Source organism: Poecilia reticulata, linkage group LG20 (assembly GCF_000633615.1).
Source record: "Poecilia reticulata strain Guanapo linkage group LG20, Guppy_female_1.0+MT, whole genome shotgun sequence".
In the NCBI taxonomy this organism is placed as follows: domain Eukaryota; kingdom Metazoa; phylum Chordata; class Actinopteri; order Cyprinodontiformes; family Poeciliidae; genus Poecilia; species Poecilia reticulata.
Window position 1 is genome coordinate 3,989,954 of NC_024350.1, and position 20,698 is coordinate 4,010,651.

A 20,698-nucleotide genomic window follows, 5' to 3' on the forward strand; every position below is an offset into this window, starting at 1 on the left:
AATATTCTGTTAGCCTACAAATGAGCTTCTTCTAACTTACATCAAAGCATATGCGCCCTTATGAATGATACAAGATAAGGCGTCATTTTGTCCATTTATACCAACAAACACATTTTGAGTCACTGTACAGAAACGTAAACCCAGTCAAAATGAAAATTAGTTTCTAACTAACATTTCTAACAATACATTGTTTCATGTAACAAAGTACCATTTTATTATCACCTTGTAACAAACCATTTTATGTTCTTATAATGTAATACTTTTATTGTAGTGATATTACTATTACTATTGCAAAAATATGAAAATTACATAGAATTTAAAGAAAATCTTTATTTATTGTGAACATGTTAAATGTCTCGTCCATTTATGTCCAACATTATAAATATTTGCACAACTAATCTTTACACTGTGTCGCAGTTTCTACTCATTCCAAATGACATTTGCACTATTAATTTATTATTATGCAATCTCTACCATGCTTACTATGAACGGTCTTCTGTTTTTATCTGATTGAAGAAGTTTTCGCATTAAAACATGATGCCTTTTATAGATGGATCACAACATATTCTTACCTAATAATGGAGCTGATGAGATTTTGCCATTATTCGTCAGCTTGAGCAGCTCTGTGATAATCATGCGTATGCGGAGATGGGACTTCAAACACACTGAGCCGTACTGGAGGAGGAATGAGCCTGATCAGATCAAAATGGCAGCATTTCTCCTTTATCAGAAGCTCCATGGATCCAAGTTACACAACGTGAACCGATTTCACACAGAGCACAGCGAGACATTTAGAGATTCATCCAGACCCGTACAGGGGATGAGCAAAGACAAAATGAAGAAGAATAATGAAAAAGTGAAACTTGTTGAACATCTAAAGATGTAGCTGTTAATGGTGATGGTGCTAATGTGAAATGTTTTCTGTTTTTAAAGGAAAAATTATTGTTTTAGCAGTAACAAAATTAACATTCATACAATAGAGATATGTTGCAGAACGTGAAATGTTCTTTTTGTTAGAATGTGACGAGTATGTTGTAATAATGTAAGAGTCTTTCTTTAAAACATGGAAAGTATACAGTTAGAACAAAGGTTTCGTCTGATAGCCTTACATAGCTCTACGTTGGTTTTACTCTACTTCTGTATCATTGTGATACAAAAACTTGCTCACTGGTTCACTCACTGGTGTATTCATAGCAGTGTCTACTGGTGGTGGTGGTAAAAATGTAAATTTTTCAAATTAAGAGTCCAGGAACACTAAGCCTCCCTTCAGGCACTTTTGAACCTCACATTGATGAAATGAAATTGATGACGCATTGGGAAGAGAACCGCTCGCTGCCCATCCAAAACTCTATTAGCAGATTTATTTTTAAATTGGTTTAGCTAGCAAGTTAAACGTGATTTTATTATTCCATACTTTAGAGCCTCGCAAGCTAATGAAATGATTCTCTAAGCCCAAAACCAAGGCCAAATAACAGAAAAACTCTCTTTGTTCCCTCTATTTCCTCCTCCGTTTTTCCCTCGCACACACAGCTGCGTCCCCTTAAAGGCATTCCTCACAACTCATGTTGGTCATTAATCAGCAGGAGGTCACACAGACCCTTATTTTATTCACTGCAAACATTGGGTTTACCAGGGGATCTTGTTATCACCAAAACAACGAACACTGTGGCCACCTGAGCTGCTAATGACCTTCGCCCCAGCTTTAAGTGAAGAAAAAAAAAAAAAAAAAGAAAAGATATCTAAGTGTTTCCAACAGTAACCCCTCGGCTAGCTGGGGAAGTGCCAACATTTTCTGTAATTACACCTGCTCTTTGGGTCTCACCCCGGTTTCAGATGGAGGTCCTCAGTGGGCGAAGGCATGCAAAAAGTCTGCTTCAGACACAGGGATTAGGTTACTCTGAAGGAGGTTGGCAAACCTCAGTGGTTAGTTGACACTTCCAGGCAGCGTGAAAACAATTTGAAAGGTTTCATGATTTTACTGACCTAATAAAGCAGCTTCCTGTCTCTGAAGCCCTGTAGTGCAATGTCAAATGAGGGAACAAGTCGGATTTGCTTGGTGGACGTTGACCATACAAGGTAATGCTGTGCTTCAATGTAAAATATTCATTGGTGTAGTGGTGTTAAAGGGATAGACTTTTTTTTCTGTGGAGTTTTGTGCGTAGTTTGTGCAAAATTTTGTGTCAGAAAACATAATTTCACAATTGCACAATTGCATGTCACGTCTCATGACCAAGATTTGGCTTATCAAACTTAAATTTACTCAAGTTTTTAATTATTATTATTATTATTGAAATGTCAGTAATGGGCCAATAATCAAACCTGAAATTTTACATTAGTTTCTGTGAATCACTGATTTTGTGGCGCTACTTTAGAAATATTTGCAAGGAATTTTGCAATGTTTGAGCTCATGTGTTACGGTAAATGTCAGATTAGCTGCATTTCCATTACAAATGTGTGTAGATATCCTGCTGCTGTCGAAACCTCCCCCTCCTCCACAATTTTGCGATTGCGGTGTTTCCTTTAAATAAGAAACCCAATCAAAATCAAAGTCATGCCGCACCGTCATCTCACGTACCACTCACTGTCTTCTTCTTTGTCTTTTCCACCAGTAGTAACATCCATCCGGTTGTTGATCACATGACTCATTGTTTCCATTGCAGTTTTGCAAACTACACTGATTTTGAATAGAACATGAAGCTAATTTGTTTTCGCAATTCCAGTTCGAGCAATGGAAACCCGGCTATTCCCTCACACCACACACAAACAGCTTCAGGAGGAAAGCGTGGCTCACTCTCGCACCGACAATACAGCAGAACTCTGGTCTCCAAAACACCTTTAAGATCACACAGCACCGCTCTCCCAGTGGATGGAGTTTCCCCCAAACCTCTGCAGCACCACTTTTTACTTGCTGTGTCTTCAGGCAGCTCTCTCTCTCTCTCTAGCCGAGAGCAGCATCAGCGAAGGCCCGGCCCGGCCCGTCAATTCTATTGAACCGACTTAGCGTGTCACAGGCGGTAAAGACCTCTTGATTGACTCCTGCTTGGATAGCATGTCCAACTGCATACATTAGTAATGCTGAGGGTTCAATAGATGGATTGCTCAGACAGATTGATGCAGGCAGGAGGCACATTTACCACGGTGCACCGAACTGGAGAAGAACTGAACCTGAAGAGAGGTGTGTTTTACTTCAGCAAAGTCTTGGATTAATTCATTTATTATCAAGTTCCTAGTATACATGCACAGCATGGCAGCTGGGTCTCTATTGGGTGCTCCAATTTAAACCCCTAATTGGTAGCCTAAATATGTTCCCGTCCACATCCCCTCGTGTTAACAGCGGTGCAGTCAGGCATCACAGCCGAAGGAGGGTAGACTGCTGCAGCAGGCTTCTGCAGCCTGGAGTACATTTTGGAGGTAATTTTCTGGCCCCAGAGCATATTCTTTATTCAGTGAGAATAAAGAATAAAACGAAGCTGAAGGTGATGTTAAGCACAATAAATATTCAAGAAGGTTGAGTGTTGTGCCAAATAGGAGTTTGGTTTTGGCTGAGAATAAGTATAAATAATTACTCAGGGCAATTATTTATAAATTCAGTAATTTAGATCAAAATTAGTGAGTCGGAGCATCGCTTGATTATCAATAGCCGAATAGTTCAGTATCAGTTGTTGTTGAAAAATACCCGCCTGATAAAGCTTAGCTTTTGAAATTATAATACACGGAGGCATAAGTAGAGCACTGGCATAGATTCAGTGGCAAAATACTACAGATGTATGGGATTAACACAGAGAACCTACAATACACATGAGTTTATTAACTAAAGGTTTAACATTTTACTCAATTAAAGACAACTAAGCTATTAACACTCAACTAAACTGCTGTAGTACGAAGATAAAATGATGAAACTAATAAACTACTGAAAGTAAAAACCACGAAAATGTAGACATAGATATGAATAGAACTAATAAAATGATGGAATGAGCTCACAGGAAGTGTAAATGTTAAGAAACCAAGTTTATTTATGAGAAATGTGGAAATGAGGCTAAAATAGTTTTAACTAATTCAGAGACGTTTTATCAAAATCTGCTGTGTGTTCATCACACAGCAACACCAGAACTGTGTAATGAATGAAACATGAAATAATTCAGAATGATATTTACAGTAACATCACAGTTCAGGGTGAATATTAATGTTTAAAAGCCAAGAATTGTATCAAAGAGTTATGTTGGTTGCACTAAACTAATTAATATCGGTTTATACAAATATATCACAATGCAAAAGACAAAACATTATTTTGAGAAAGTAGTCCCTTACTAGTTTCAACTGAGTTAGAAATAATTAACCCTTTTGGAGAATTTGGAATGCTATGACCGTGGCTAAGAGGATCACAAAAAAAAATCTGTTTTACAGTTTAAACAATCTCATTTAAGTCCAAATAACTATTAATGATTCAGGAGGGTCAGCGGTTTGCTATGGCTGACTGTGCAAGCAGGTAAAAGCTGTTTAGAATAAAATGGCTAAAAGCCACCTTTAGCTTAGCTGTTGTTATCTTTGAGGGGGAAAATAACATTTTAGAACATTTTAGGACTATTTTATGTAACTTAGTGGCAAAAAAAAAGAGAAAAGGAATACACCCATTAAAAAAGACAAACTCACCTTACCAGACTATCCGTGATATAAACAATCATTGGGATGAAGTCTGAACAGTTTGAACCAAAGGTAGCTTTAGCCTGCTCTGTTTTGAGCAGTTTTAAGCGTCAGCTATATCAGAAACAACATCAAAAAATACACAAGGAAACACTTAATTTGATCATCCTGAGCTATTTATCTCTGTCCAGAACAAAATCTACCTGAATAGACTTCCAATGAACGAGAGGAGTTCAATCGTTCGGTTAGCTAAACCTGTGTAGGAAACCGTTAGCTGCTCGGCTAATTTCATCTTCTGAACAAGTTTGCATCCATCAACTTTAAACTTACATTTACATTCAAACCAAATGAATCCAAGATTGATCCTTAAACTAACCAATTCTTCAACTGTTTAAGACAGTGGTCCCCAACCTTTTTATTACCTCGGACCGGTCAAGACTTGGACATTTTGTTGCGGCCCTGGGGGCGGCACGAACCGTCAGATAAGGCGGTGTTGGTGTTCCCACTAAAGCCTGACTATAACCAATTTGGGGTTGTCTTGGACTTTTTATCGCAGCCTGTGGGGTTTACCCTGTCTGGGAACGAGAATGCAACCTGCTGAATGTGACAGTTAGCCAATCAGAAAGCGCAGTGACGTAAGAACAGAGGGGAATCCCAAACAGCTGACATATCAACATATCGTGCAACTGGGAGTCCGTTGGATATCGGAGATAATATGTGGAAATGTTTATTATTATATGTTAAGGTCCTTATTATATATGTACTTATGTTTATTCAGTTAAAAATGTTAACTATGAAAAAACATATTCACCTCCAAATCATAGTGCAGCAAATAGAGCGGCTGCTCCCATCGTCTTTCATCCACCGCCTTTTCTTTTTGTTACGTCTTTTATTTCTTAAAATGACTCCGCAAACTATCACTATTGTTTCAACATCATCATCCATGTTTGGTTATTCTAAATTCCCGTATGCTATGTTGGGGGTTTTGTGGATTTTCTTCTGGAATCGGGATGTTCGTGACTGGAATCGGTTCGTGTTGCTCCTGCCTTGGAGACACGAACCGATCGAACCTGTTGGACTTTTATCAGCTCTGTGGTCACAGAGATTTGGAGAATCGGCCGACATTCTTAAATCTTTCCGTCTAAACCAGACTTAAGACTCACTTGCTCCACTCCTCTTCTCTCGACCACTGCCCAAACGCTAACTCTGGTCGCTATGGTAACGTTTATATATCCCTTCAAAATAACAGAAGTGCCACAAAAACGAACATTTTACTATCGTGAAAATTTTAACTTATGATAATGACAAACGGGAGCCCTGAGCTTGTTTCTCTGCAATGAGTGTCCGATCTGGGAGTGATGGGAGACAATAACACCCGAAGTGTTGCTTATATGCACAGCCTGCTTGGTCTCTACGTGGCAAAGCAGCTTAAAGCTTCATTGCCTCATTATCAGCTGGTCGCCGCATGTTACGCAGAGCGAGTTTGTAATGTTGGACTCACCTGTCGGTCTGGGATAAATCCATTCTCCTGTCTCTTCTCTGGCCCTTTTCCCTTCGCAAAGAAACTTTCCAAAGACACCTGATCTGTTTCTGACTCATTTTGCTGCTTGTGGGCTCAATGTTGGCGCGCAAGTAACCGAGAGAATCTGGTTAAAGGATTTTCAAAATAAAAGATCCTCCAGACTCAAATAATACATAAAATGGAAATATTTCATTATTTCTTGCGCGGCCCGGTAGCAATTGGTCCACGGACCGGGGGTTGGGGACCACTAGTTTAAGAGACTAGATGAAGGGAAGGGAATGACGGGTTTAATTGGGGGAAAGTTGGATGCTACAGTCTACCCCTGGAGAGCCGTTGTTGAGATCTTACACCTTTTTCACTGGCCAGCATGGACTTCAGGTCAGTTGGCGAGAAACGGAGAAGACAATTATAGCAGGTCAGCTAGCCTGCTGATTCACTGTAAGCCACTACAGAGTCGTGTGCCGCACATCAGCTGGGAGGAAGAAAGCAAGAGTATGCGGTTGTAGAATTACTTCCTTAAAAAAGATCAGAGACGGCATCTTTCTCTTTGTGTGTAATTATCCGATATGTCAACAAGAGCTTACTCTACTTTTTTCTGCCACTCTGCTGTTTTTTTTTCATGGATAATTAAGCTGTAAATACCTCTGAAGCAGCTGCCCTTCACCACCGCCTGCCTCTCTCAACCCCCGGTGCTGAATGCAGACACGTGGCAAAAAAAAAAAGTACTTATTATCTCACCGTTTGACCCAATTGGCTTGTATATGAAAACACCTGGGCGTTTCATGGAAATTTAATTGCTTCACTTATTTAGCACACTTAAGGACCATGTTGGCTTTAGTCTGCTCAATTTGTTGGGATCAGCAGCTCGTCTCATCGGGGATGTTGTAATCTTGCATTGAGGGTAATTACTATTAATTAGCGGTTTGTACGTTTGGCTCTGGGCAGAAATGGAAGCGATTTCTCAGAATTAAGTTGGTTAAATATAAATGGGTCACTTGAAACCATGTTAGATTGTTTCATTGATTGGTTCAAGTGGTGCTCCAAGTATATGGAGTGAAAGTTAAAAAAATTTTTATGAGTGTGTATGGGATATTCTAAAATAGAGTAAATCATATTTTCATGTTTAGGAACTACATTGAAAATTAAGGAATAAATATACAGACTTTACGAAAACTTTTCAAATAACACACAAGAGATGACGGCGTAACTACACACTTCTTAGTCCACGCTCGTCTTGTTCATGGCAATTTAACGGGGACTTTGTCCTTATTTATCTCAGGTTTATGCAATGGAAGTCGGACTTCCTTAATGCATAAGTTCTGTTCAAATTTGCCCAAAATAGAAACAAATAGTGTACTTTGTAGCCACATTGTGTGGTTTCAACTTGCGTTGGTATTGATTGAACCGTATAGTGGAAGCTTGAAATGAACAATGGAGTTTGAGAAACTCCCATTTTGGAGTGGCATAGTTACAATCAGGAATTAAGTGCTGTGGTATTAAAAATTCTCTGATGTCTCAAAAAAAAAAACAAGAAAAAAAAAAACGTCCAACATTGTTGAATTTAAACATTTCTTCTAAGATAAGTGGATCAAAAGTCGTTCACTGTGTTGTAAAAGACTCTTTGCCTGTTATGTGAAACACTGGATGGTAGTTGATGCTGCAAAGTGACACAAGCAGCCATAAGGTTTAAGGAGTGATTACCTTTTCCACATTTGGACTGCTTTTTGCATGCATTTAGGCTGCCTTTGTGGTAAAATACAGTTTTAAGACAACAGTATTGATATTTATCACTATAATTCATGAAGACATGGGTACCGATGACAACACCTGAACAGAAAACTGGTCTGTCGTCACTCTCATGAGTCTTTACCGTTTAAAGACGTAGTCGCAGTGTGAGGGCAGGAAATGACCTCAGACTGGGGTTTTGGAAAAACTCTCTGTCTGCTTGTTTTTGTTTGCTGTTGCTAACGTCCTGTAGGTGAGGAGCAGAAGCAGCTGTCTCCAGCTGTACGTGTCGGTCAGAATCCCATTACCGGAGAGGTCAAAGACAAACTGCTGCAGGTGTGGACAGTCTCAGTGGACAGCACTGCTCAAGCAGCAAAAGAAGAAGAAAACATTCCCACCTGTCCCTCACATCTCATTGAGAACTTTTATCAAATCCAAACTTCTGTGAAGTCATTTTATTATTACCACCGTTGGTATTATTATTATTACTATTACTCCACTAGTTGTGCATTTCGAGCTGCCTCCCTGGTGGGGGAGTTTCATGAATACATATCAGGATCTTTAGCTCACTGGTGGTTATGATGCCTTGAGCAATTTCGCTTTGAGAGCGCCGCACAAAAACAAAGACGTTTCTTGGGTGACATGAATATTCATGAGCTGGAAAAGCCGGAGCGGAGTTTAAAAGGCGGACTAAAAGGTGGATGGAGAGAAAGAGACGCGAGGAGATCGACACAAACGGCAACGGCGGTGCCGTGGCTGTCTCTCTCTCTCTCTGTCTCTCTCTCTGTCTATGTCTCTTTTTTTTTTTTTTTTTTTAAAGAAGAGGTGAAGACGTAACATTAAAACCCCCGTAGGGGGCTGGAGTGGCTGTTGAAATGCTGTTAAATATTCGTTGCTCGGCCTCTCCTGGACGCCGGCCGCGTTCAGGGAGCGGCTGCGTGATGGGAAGCGTAACTGCGCTGGTGGCTATGAGACCCCGCGGGCCTCACTGGCGGCCTCCATCATTATGCCGGCGGCGTTATCATTCCTGGACGTTGATTAAAATGTTGCGCCGATGTTGAAAGAAGCTGAAGGTTAAACCACAAAGGGTGCGTATGCGGGTGTATACGTGTGCGCGCGCACGCACGCACGCCCACACACACGCGGGATTTTTGTATTTTTTTCACAAAATCTGACTTCTGCAACGGAGAGAGGAGAAAGCCCAAAGCATCTCCCTTTGACTTTATCTGCTCGACCTGAGCAACTTTTTCCTCAGTTATGCCCGCTATGTCTTACTGTTTAGTTAATATTGCTTTGATAAGCTGCAGGGGATTTTATCTTTACACCTAAAAAGTGTCATAGTCAAGGTGACCTTCAGCAATGGCTCCAAAATGGCGACAATGATCTAAAAGTAAGTCCTCGTCTTTTGGTAAAAAAAATTTACTTAAAAAAAAAAAATAGCAACGAAATGCCTGAACATGCATTGACATTCATAGGGATAGTGTATCAAATCGCGCCAGTCACAACAAACGTCTGCCAACGTGAGCTCCAATATTTTCACGTGAACGAGTAATAAATCTCAAAATGTCAGCAGACAACAGCGGACAGCTGAAATGAGCGCCACGGCCCGCTTTCTGTATCTGTTTACCTTCGGCGAAACTGTGATTTTATTATTATGGATCGGGAGGGAGGACTTTTGAGCTTTGCAGAGAGCGGCACGTAACATAAGATGCGTTGCAGTCGGAGCCGGAGCCAATATATTTGCATCATTCTGGCAGCATTGGTCAGCTTTAGGTTGGATTGCATTTCATCAAATCTGAGTCCTTTCCCTTCTCTGCCTCCTCGATTCCTGCCGGGCTCGGTTTACCGAGGTCTTAAATAAAACTCAAGAAACGGAGCCGATCCTCACAAACTGCACAACACGCCCGGAAAGCACGACTTAAAATAAGAAGATGCTGATGTGCTGAAATTCTGTAGTACCTCATGCATGTGAGAGCACAATATAACACAACAGTTTTATATGAAAATCTGAAAATGAAGGTTGTGCATATGTTAGTAAATGCTTTGTAGGACTGATGACTGGGGTATTTTTATAACACTTTCTCAAATCCAGAGGGAAAATGGCAGAGGTTTAGTCAGATTGAATGAAGGACGTCTTTGAACCGCAGTTTTCAAGTCTTGCTACTGATTCTCAATTAAATTTAACTCTGGACTTTCAGTAGGTCATTTTGACACGGTAATACGCTTGGAAATAAACTGATCCGTTGAAACACTCTGCAGGATGTTTAGGGTCTTCGTCCTGCTGAAAGTATCTCTAACAGATTTCCTCTACAGTGATCCTCTATTTAGCTACAAACATCTTACAACAGACTCGGTTTTCATATCGTTGCTGAGGAAAAGTGCTGACACGGATTCATCCGTGTGTTCATTATGAAGTGCGTTGTTACTTTGAAGCCACACGTTGCATTTTGGATGTGGCTCAAGAAGTTCAGTTTCGGTCTCATCTGACCAGAACATCTTCCAAACTTTTGGCGCTTTCCTTACACAGACGGTGGCAAACTTTAAAGATGATTCCCTTTAGATTAGATTAGTTGCTTCTTGCCACAATTTCATAAAGTCCAGACTCTTGACTAATATGTGTCCTATCAGCAGTTTCTCCCATATGAGCTGTGGATTCATGTGGAGTCATAACGTCCCTTTCATCGTCCCTTTAGGATTTTAGATTGAGCAGTGCTCTGAGACATTCAAACCGTACATTTCCACCGGTTCTAGCTCTTATTTCAGTCTTGACAACAGTATCTCGGCCCAGTCTGCTGCAATCCTTCGTCTTCATGATCCTGTTTGCTCACTAACAAACTGTTGACAGAGATCTCCAACTGTAGTCCTCATATCTACGGTCCTGCAGGTTTTAAATGCGTCTTTGCATCAACACAGATGAATCAAGTGAATTCATTATTCCTGCAGCATGCCATCATGTTTGGTAAAGTCCTGGTAACGATTCATCCGATGTAGGAGTGTTGGACCAGTCTATAACCTGCATTACAGTAGATCTAGAGGATGAGGGCTGGAGACCTCCACTGAACATTTGAAGACATACTGAGAATAAATTAGACGCAAATCATTTCTAAAGCCAATTCATTTTATTTAGTGGGTAGAAAAGTAAAGGGAGTGGTTGGGCTTGAATAAGAAGAAATTTCAAATTTTTCAGATTTTTATACGTAAAAGTGTGAAACTAATTTTTGAAACGCAAACGTCCTTCACTACGTTATTCTATTTTATTACAAAGAGAAAGACGAAGTCCGAAAACGAGCAATGAATATGTTTACTAGCCATCGTATGGAACACTGTAAATGATAAAGCATACTTCTAAATATAAAGAAATATGCATTTTTATCTGCATTTACCTGGGAAGTTGTCCTAGCATGTTCTTAGTAATGAATATATTATTATGACCTGCCCAAAAGGAGACGTGAGAGCACAGGTTGATACAGATCTTTATTCAATTCAATAGATAATTTCTCTACTTCTAATTAAGCATAGAACCTTTCGAAAAAACAATTAGCATTCTGAAATCAGTTGTCAACTTTTGTAACGTGTATTTTTTTTCCGTTTTGTTTTGCAACTCTCACTCATGTCTTAAAATCCCCCACTTGCCCACGAGCGCTTCATGGAGCCTGAGCCTCATGAATTAACGGAGCAGACGCGTTATACCCTCAGATTCATGGAGCTACGGCGACAGCTGAGTCTGCCGGGTTTATTGATAATCAGAGTCTCTGGTGGAGGCAGGACGTGAGCGAGGATTTAGCACACCTTAAGGGAGTCCCTCCTCCCGCGCTGGAAATATGCTCGAGAGATCTCATCTCATGTTAATTTGTCACCGAGGAGGAACTCTCACCGTTAGCCCTCTGGCTAACTCTGAGCTATTCATTGTCTCCTATGGCTACGGGCCTTTTTTGTTCTCCGAGAGCTTGTTCCACAATTTACATTGCCTTGTTTTTTGTTTTTTTCCTCAGCTTCCACCTCTCTCTCTGCCTTGACTGTTTTTTGTTTTCCTGTTCCCTCTCCTTTTGACTGTGACAATTACACGTCCTCCTGTGGGACAATTAAAAAAGGAGCTGGCTTCCCCCCGGCGACAGGGAGCAGACAAAGGAAAGGGATCGAGGAAATAATGATGTTAGATTTGTTTGTGTAGTCGCCCGTTTCTTTTGAACCAGCGCCTCTTGAAGTAGCTGCTGTTTTGTTCCGGCGCCACCTCTTTGTCAAGGACGCCCTGCCTTTCAGCCCCACTGTCCGACAAAATAAACAAAAGCGCTCTTCGCTCAGAGACGCAAAACTTTCTCAATGCACCCCTCCACCCCCAGCCCATGTCGATGTGGTTGGTTGTCCTCTTTTATCCCTGTCCTGATCGCCTCCTCTTCCTCTCTGACAGGTGCAAATGCAACCTTCACGCCAACAGCTGCGTGTTTGACAAAGAGAAGTTGAGCTGCGAGTGCGAGCACAACACCACCGGGCCTGACTGCGGGCGCTGTAAGAGGAGCTACCAAGGGCGAGCGTGGAGTGCCGGCTCCTACCTGCCCATTCCCAAGGGCACGGCTAATATCTGTGAGTATACAAACACACATGTACCGCAACAAATCCAGGAACACGTTAGCTCATCAAGATATAGGGGCCACTGTGCATGTTCCCCTTAATCTGTAAAGTCACATTCACATTTTGTTGGTACGAAAGCGGCGTCAACATCAGGCTACGTCAGCCAACACCGGCCAATTTAATGGAAACACATTGTCTTTACTTTTGAATCTGGTGAAGCGTAATCGGCAGCATTAAAACCTTACAGAGACGTCGATATTTTCCCTACTTTTTCTTAAAATGGTTCTTTACAACAAGGCAACTCACTTGGGTAAGTCACATTACCAATTTATGGTGGAAACGTGATATGTCTACGTAAACATCCCATTGAGTATTAATGTCTAATGATTATCACAGAGTTGCAAAAAAAAGTACGCTATTTTGTGTTTTTCTTTTAATTAGTGGTGAAAGCAAAAGCATAAAAAAATGGGAAAAGAAAAATTAAATGTTTCTTGTTTGGGGCCATCAAGTTGTCCAGTAATTTCTCAAACGTGGAATATTTTTAATTATGATGCAGTGATATCATAATTTGTTTGGATTAGGAATCCCCGCCATCTGCGAAAACCTAAAATCCTAGAAATACTTGAGACTCAGCCTGGACAATGTGGCTGAAAACGCATCACAATGCAAGCGTTTCATATCAGTCGATATCATTTAATATTGACTAGTTTGTTTAAAATACTGCTGCTGCAACCAGTTGTTGCTAGGTAACCAAAGAGTAAGTGAGTTAGTTCATACCACCAAACTTGCTGAGCTCCTCAATAAAGGTTTAGCGACTAAAGTCTCTCCTCTGCCTACATCTCCCAGAATGCAGTGCGGTTCTGGATCAGAGTTCAGTAAATATTCTATTTATTGACTATTGAATGCTTTTTCATATGTATTATTTATTGATATTGATCATGTATCCATTGCGATATGTATTTTTATTGATTTATTGTCCAGTCCTACTTGAGATCCCTCTAAAGACGCTTATAACTGCCTATTTTAGTCGCTCTAACAACAGATATACCTTAATATGCATTAATATACGCAGCGGAAACTGTCTTAGCATGACCCTAGACCGCTCTCGCAGTTACAGTTAATCAGCCCCAAGGAAAGTAAACTATGCTCCTGGATTGGTTGCTTTGCAATCGCTAGCCAATAGCATGTCATGTAGCATCATGTCAGCTTCGTAAGCTGCATTTTCTTTTGACTATTTTCAAATTACCTCAATGGAAAACTGCTGGATTTTCTGCCAAAAGTTACAATGATAACATTAGATTATCATTATAAATGAGCAAACAAGTGAGTCTGCGAATTCTGCAATATAGCTTTTTGCGAAATTAATCAAAGCAAAAGGGTGAATATCGGGTTTGTGTTTGTGGCAACTGGAAATAAAGTGATAATTTTGAATCGTCTTATCCAGGATGCTTTGCTTTGAAACAGCAATGAGAACCAGGATATATTCCAAGTGTTGTTATAACCCACCATTAAAAGAAGAAGAGTTTAAAATCGCAACAACAAAAAATTTTCTGACATGTGACTCACTGTTTTCTTGAGAATCATACATTCAGCAGAGAAACTCACCCTGACACAAAGGAGGGAAAGAGAGCTTTATATCCACACAACAATATTAGAATTTACAGTATAATGATCTCCATTTCCCCCCTTTTTTCCCCCCTTTCTCTCCCTGGAGCTCTTGCTGTCTTCCATTCTGTTCCCTCGGAGAAAAATAACGTTTGCTCTTCCGTTGAAGCAAACAGAGCAAGGACGTAGTGTCAGACTGCACTTTCCACATCCAGCAGTTTGGTGCTGCTAAAGTGAGTGGAGACCACTTTATCAGTACTTACGTAAAGAGCTTTTTCTATCAGTCACAAATGAGGGCAATTATGGTCTCGGTGCAAACACTCTTGATTAATAGATGCCCTGCTTCTTAGTCACAGCACAACAACTCGTGTGTAGATTTAGTCCGGCGTGGGCGACTGGTGCAAACACGGCTCCAGAAAACATTAGATTATCATTATAAAGCACTCAAGTGACAATGCTTAATGTTTTTTGTCGCTCGTTTCAGAAAGTGAAACTCGTATATTAAATAGATTTCTTATGCATGATGTTGGGTGATTGTAGCATGCTTGTAATGAGAACTACCAAATGTAATGTCTCGGGATATTTTTGATCAAGAAACTGTAAAACATCCTTTGGTTATTTTGGCATTTCAATCTGGAGAAACTCACACACAGAAAAACCATAAGTTAGAAAGATTTATTAGACTGCGTTCTTTTTTGGCGCTCGGGCCCAGCTGAAGACGTTCGTGCTGAGCATCATCAAGCGATTTGATGATCGGCTCGGGCCGGAGCTCAGGGTAGTCTTCTCCCCCGGGTCCAGACACTGGTGGTGGAGAAGAGCCTAGGAAGGAGGGAACACGGAGGTGCTCGTCCGGATGGAGGTGGAGATGGGGAGGAGGTGGGTCGATGCGCGGCTGAAAGGCTGGAGAGCCCATCTTTGTTGGTGCCTTTGAAGGAACTCTTGTGAGGTGATTGACTTGAGTGGCTGCGCTCCGGTGCTTGTTGATTGAAGCGTGGACGTGGTAATGGAAGAGGCCGGCGAGTCGATTGGAGTCTTCCCAGCTTGAATTTACACTTTAAACCTTCCACTTGGCAGCAGATGCCAATCTTAATGTTATTGGTTAAACATTTGGCCAGTTGCTCGTGTCGCTGTTTCGTTATGCTGCCATGTACCCGAAATGGTGCCACGGTTGAAAAGTCAAGAAAAGTGGCGTGGCAATGTATCCAGTAATGCAGGATATTAAAATAATTATATTATCCAGTGAATCATAATGTTCAGGTCAAAGTCTTTTAGATTTTAAACTTATAGATAACTCATCAGAAACATTGACTTTGATGACTTCCTGAAGGCGGAGCTTGAGAAATAACAGGACTTTCTTAAAGAGACAGAGCCCCTGCTACGGGGAAATAAGGAAAAAAAAAAAAAATTGGAGAAGTCATGTAAATTGTGCAAAATGTATGTAATTTCAATGAATGTATGATCTCCTGATAAAAAAAATAAATAAAAAAAAAGAGACAGAACCCCAATTTCAAGGCTTTCTTTTAAGTCCATATTTGACATATACAGCATTTTTTATAACACAGTTACTTTATCGTGCCATAAAATGATTCTATGTGGCTGGAAAACACATAATACCGCCCCTTTAAATAATGAAAATCAGCTTAATTATTGTATTTGCTGGTATTTTTCCCCTTGCTCTGAGAACATCTCCATGCTTTTACGACCTCTGAACGACGTAACATCTGTCTGCTTTACAACAAGAAATATTATTGCCTTTTAATATCATTATATCGTTAACTTATCCTTTTTTTTTTACCACAGTATTATAAAATCACCCAAGCAGAAGCTCCCAAAACGGTCAGCATTCCTGCCTTATATCAGCCAACAAAATGACAGCTTTAGGTTCAAATATGCTCCCAACTTTCATCCCTCCCACCCTCCGTCTCTTTATTACTGCGATTTCTGCCTCCCTGCCTGGGGACTCGCAGCTCGGCCGCCGGCCACTGATGACTTATTCTGCCTCCCTGAGGATCCGCGTTATGAGACTTAGGGAGGGTTAGTGAAATAGCCATAACCAAAGCCTGGATTGACAGCACATTATTAAAAAAAAAAAAAAAAGGGTGACGGACACACATACATGCACTGGTGCTCATCCAGACCTTGGCGCGGCGCAGGCACACACCCTCATAACCACACAAGAGGCGCACAGACAAACTCCTTTGGCCCTGCCAGTGATGAAAAACAGTCCCAGTGTAAAGCGCATTATTATACTTTGTCTTGGAGGAGGCAAAATCCATAATGTAATAACGCTGTGAAAAATCTATAGGAATGCAAGGTTTCCCTGCTGAATAGAGAAGAAAACACACAAAGCTGAGGGGAGGGGAAAAAACCAAAAAGTAGAGAAAACGTTATGTGCTGTGCTGCAATTGGCGAAAGTCTTCCCATGTTTGCGCTAAAACTGAGCGAGCATATGGCATCTCCGCCGAGGCAAATTTGTCAAAGATGAAAACGCAATTAAGATTTAATTTCTTCTTACTATGCCCATCATGTCGTCTGACGGGATAAGGAGGTCAATGAATCATCATCTGGAAGGGGGTGTGGCACTGGAGGGGGGCGGGGGGCGTTAATGTGTCGCCTCATAATGGGGCTGTGTTTGAAACGGGGATTTAAAGAGTGACAGGGAGCGAAATGGATGGCGGAGACGGGAAAAGGAGGGGAGGCGGGCATCGCTCTCTGTCACAGCTAACTCGGCGTACAGGGGGCTGGGTGGGGTGAGGGTACGGGGGGGTGTGTCTCTTTCTCCGTCTGTAATGCTTGCCCACACCGCCGCACGCCCACCCGCCTCTCATCCTCGCTCATTTTCACTTCCTTCCTCTGGAGAGAGACAGAAAGAGAGGGATCAGTTGCAGAATTAACCGTGGCAGTTCATTTCACTGTACGACTGAAGGGAGCCGAGGTAAACGGAGGTTGGCGTTCGGGTGGAGGGGGAGTGGCTTTTCACCTACAGAAACTTGATTTCCGGCGCTGAAGTTTATCCTGGACGTCGCTTCAAAGCCAGACTGTTCACCTGAAACAGTTCAGCTAATGTTAAGAAGATCGCACAGTTTGCCGACCACCACGCACACAGTTGAAACCAGACATTTAGACACATTCATGTTTTTTCCCCACTGACTACTATTAAACAGCAATGAACTTTTTTCCACTTCCTCATGTTTTTTTGTTGTTTTTTTTGGAATTGTACATTTGGAATACCAGTTGATGCTAACTTCCTGGCTGATGTCTGGAGATATTGAAAGGTTCACCGTTTGCCCTGAAAATATAAGCCAATCATCATCATCATGATTTCACAAGCTTCTGATTTTGAAGGAGAAAAAAACACTGTTTCTGTCATTATTTCTCCATCTAACAAACAATTTCAGTAGCCCTGAAAGTTTTGTGATACGGATTGTCACACTGAGAGGACAAAACGCTGATGTGTCTTTTTAGTTGGTGTATGTAAGTATCTGGCCTGATGAGTGTTGTCTTTTGTTTAACACGGCTTCTTTCAAAATCTTAAGATTGGTCTGAAATTGTGTTTTTCTCCATCATATTAGACAACCAGATCATTTCCAGTTAAAACATTTTGGTTTAAACTATATACAACTCCGAGGAAGTTTTAGTCAAACGGAAATTAAGATACAGTTAATATAAAAAGGGAGCAAATCCCTTATATGTAAAGCTTTAGGGTTTTATGTCGCTCTATTTTAGTCGCTCTAACAACAGATATACCTTAATATGCATTAATATATGCAGCGGAAACTGTCTTAGCATGACCCTAGACCGCTCTCGCAGTTACAGTTAATCAGCCCCAAGGAAAGCAAACTATGCTCCTGGATTGGTTGCTTTGCAATCGCTAGCCAATAGCATGTCATGTAGCATCATGTCAGCTTCGAAAGCTGCATTTTCTTTTGACTATTTTTAAATATAGTCAAAATATCTGGTTTGTGTTTACGGAGTTTACCCTGTTTACGGAGTTTACCCTGAAAAATACCCGTATCATGCAGCTCTTGAGGCCAATTAACATGATCAGTTTCTCTGATTTTACTTTTCATAGGTGTGTTTGAGTAAAATGAACATTGTTATTTTATTCTATGAACTACCATCAACGTGTCTGAAATTCCCAGCACAAATTTTGGATTTGCAGAAAATGAAAAATGGTCAAAATAACAAAAAAGATGCAGCCCTCAAATAATGCAAATAAAACAAGCTTACATTAATTTAGAAACAACAATACTAATGTTTTAACTCAGGAAGAGTTCAGAAATCAGTATCCGGAGGTTTTCTGAGGTTTTCTATGGGGTTCAGTGCAGTGGGCTCTTCATTTCTTCCAGAGCTGCTGTATATATAACTCTCTGGAGTCTTCAGTGGGGTCACCAGCATTTTTAAAGAGGGGTACATGCCCCCCCATTGGCCACCACTTGGGGGCACCACAGCCCATATACTGAAGCTTTTCTGCACAAATTCCTGTACTGTTACGCCCTGATCATATCATATGAACATGTATACACCTTTCACACATATGAAGATAAGTTCTTGTGAGAGAAATGAAAGAAACTTAAATGCTGTGGCCTCTCTTAACCTGTATACTTGCCGCATAATCACAGCTCTGTGAGCATTTAATTTTTGAGATTATTTATTAAAGCAGCCTCCAGTCATAATGCAGTCATTGTCCTCACATACTGGGTAAATATTACAGTTCACTATACGCTTGAGGCTTACCAAAGGAATCTTTCTAGTCAGTGCTTAGACTCTTGAGATATTCTGCATATATTTCTGAGCATCCAGTCCTCTTGCATGGCGACTAAACGAGTAGATTATCTTGTCAAAGCAGGATTAAGAGACCCCGGTTCTGACGGAGCTGACGCCGCAGCCCACAACTTCATGAATCTGTATTGATCAAAGCAGTAGAGGCCCTGAGCCTCAAATAATTGATCCCCTGCATACAAAGAGCAGCCACATCATCATCATCATCATCATCATCATCATCATCCTGCTTTTCGCCATGGTCCAGGCGAGCATCACAAGACGGAGCGCCGTCACATCAGAAGCTGGCAGACACAACAAGAAGTAAAAAATACCCCACAGCCGTCAAAGAGCATTTCGGTCTGGTGCTAATGAACAGCTGCCAGCCGCTGGAATCTGATTATCTCTTCCCTTTGTCCAAATCGGAGGTGTTGGTCTCGTTGTTTGACGGAAGAATTTCAGTGGTGAGATGAGATGGCGGATGAACAGAAGACTTTATGGTATAAAGAAAATGTGTCTTCGTGTCGGCATTTAGGTTCTTGTAAAACTTTTTCAGTTCATTACAGGTTGTTTTTTTTTGCCACATTCCTGTGATGAACTGCATCAAACGGGGACTGATGAACTCTCAAGGTGATTGCTTCTGTCAGGATTTACTAAACAAACCCAATCCAGGACACTTCAGGGGGAAAATCTGTATTTATATGTACCTTACCTCTCTAATAACTTAAAATCAAGACATGTTAATATGAATTTTATCTTAAATTAACAGTTTGATTTAGAGATGCAACAGCCAAGCTTTTCCTGGCCGAAATCGGTTCATGTTTCTTTTTCTGTTGAGCTCTGATTGGCCGATTTCTGTTTTAATTGAAACCAATACCCCCACCCCCTCAAGTCAAGAAGATTATTTGATAGAATCAACTCTCTGCTGTCAGGTTTATCTTAGTGAAACCTTCACCAGAACCAGAACTAAACATGGAGAAGCAGCATTCAGCTTCTATGCTCCACAGATCTGGAACAAAGTGCCAGAAAACTGCAAAGCAGCCAAAGCACTGAGTTCCTTTAAATCAAAGCTAAACACCCACCTCTCTAGAGTTGCTTCTGACTCATAACAACTGGAACATTGATCAATATATTTGATGTGTATTGATGATAATGGTGCTTGACAAAATGTAATGTTTACTGCTTGTTTCAATGTTTTTATGATGTCAAACATTTGAAAGCACCTTGTTGCTGAAATGTGCTGTTCAGATCAACTTGAACATGTTCTGTCACCTACATCAACGAGCTGACAAAAACAGAATAGAAGACTCCTTAAACGTTTCATATTTTTTTCACATTTCTCCACCAGCTGCATGAATGAGAGTTTACTTTAAAAAAACAAAAAAATAACTATGGTCCAAAGAGGCCACTTGGAGTGATCTGATGTTTGCTTGCTTTCCTAAGTATGTATCAAAGCATCGCTCCCTAACCTTTATTTAATATTTCATTGAGCTCAAAAAGTGCATCAAAGCAAATTCTGCTGGTTAATGTGCGCGCAGACAGAAAGTGGAAGCTGTACAAAGTTCAATGGAGGTTTTAAATAGTTAATAAAAAGGAAAATCTGATGTTTAGTTTTTTTGACTCACCAAGAAAATCTGACTTCTGATTTCTTCTTTATCTTCAAATTTGTTCCTTTTCCTAAGTTTCAGAACATTCTCCGTAAAGCTGCTTCCTATTCTCATCCAATGTACGGTTTTAAAATGCATTCAAATGACTGTTTCATTCCCACTTGGTTTATGTTTTTACTGTTTTTTTCCCCCTTCATTATTTGGGCCTTTATTTTACCCCAATTCTGTTTCTCTGCAAAACTCAGTGACACTTGTTTTTATTTTTATT

The 20,698-nt window shown here is 40.7% G+C and overlaps 1 protein-coding gene across 10 annotated transcripts in view; it reads left to right on the top strand.

Annotated features, from left to right (window-relative positions):
• The window catches only part of ntng1a (netrin g1a), a 160,854-nt gene that overhangs the window by 105,961 nt on the left and 34,195 nt on the right, over nt 1-20,698 (top strand). For all 10 annotated transcript variants that reach the window (XM_008438353.2, XM_008438362.2, XM_008438363.2 and 7 more), the window contains exon 4: nt 12,297-12,469. In XM_008438353.2, coding sequence (XP_008436575.1) covers nt 12,297-12,469 — 173 coding nt within the window. The remainder of the gene's footprint in view (nt 1-12,296; nt 12,470-20,698) is intronic.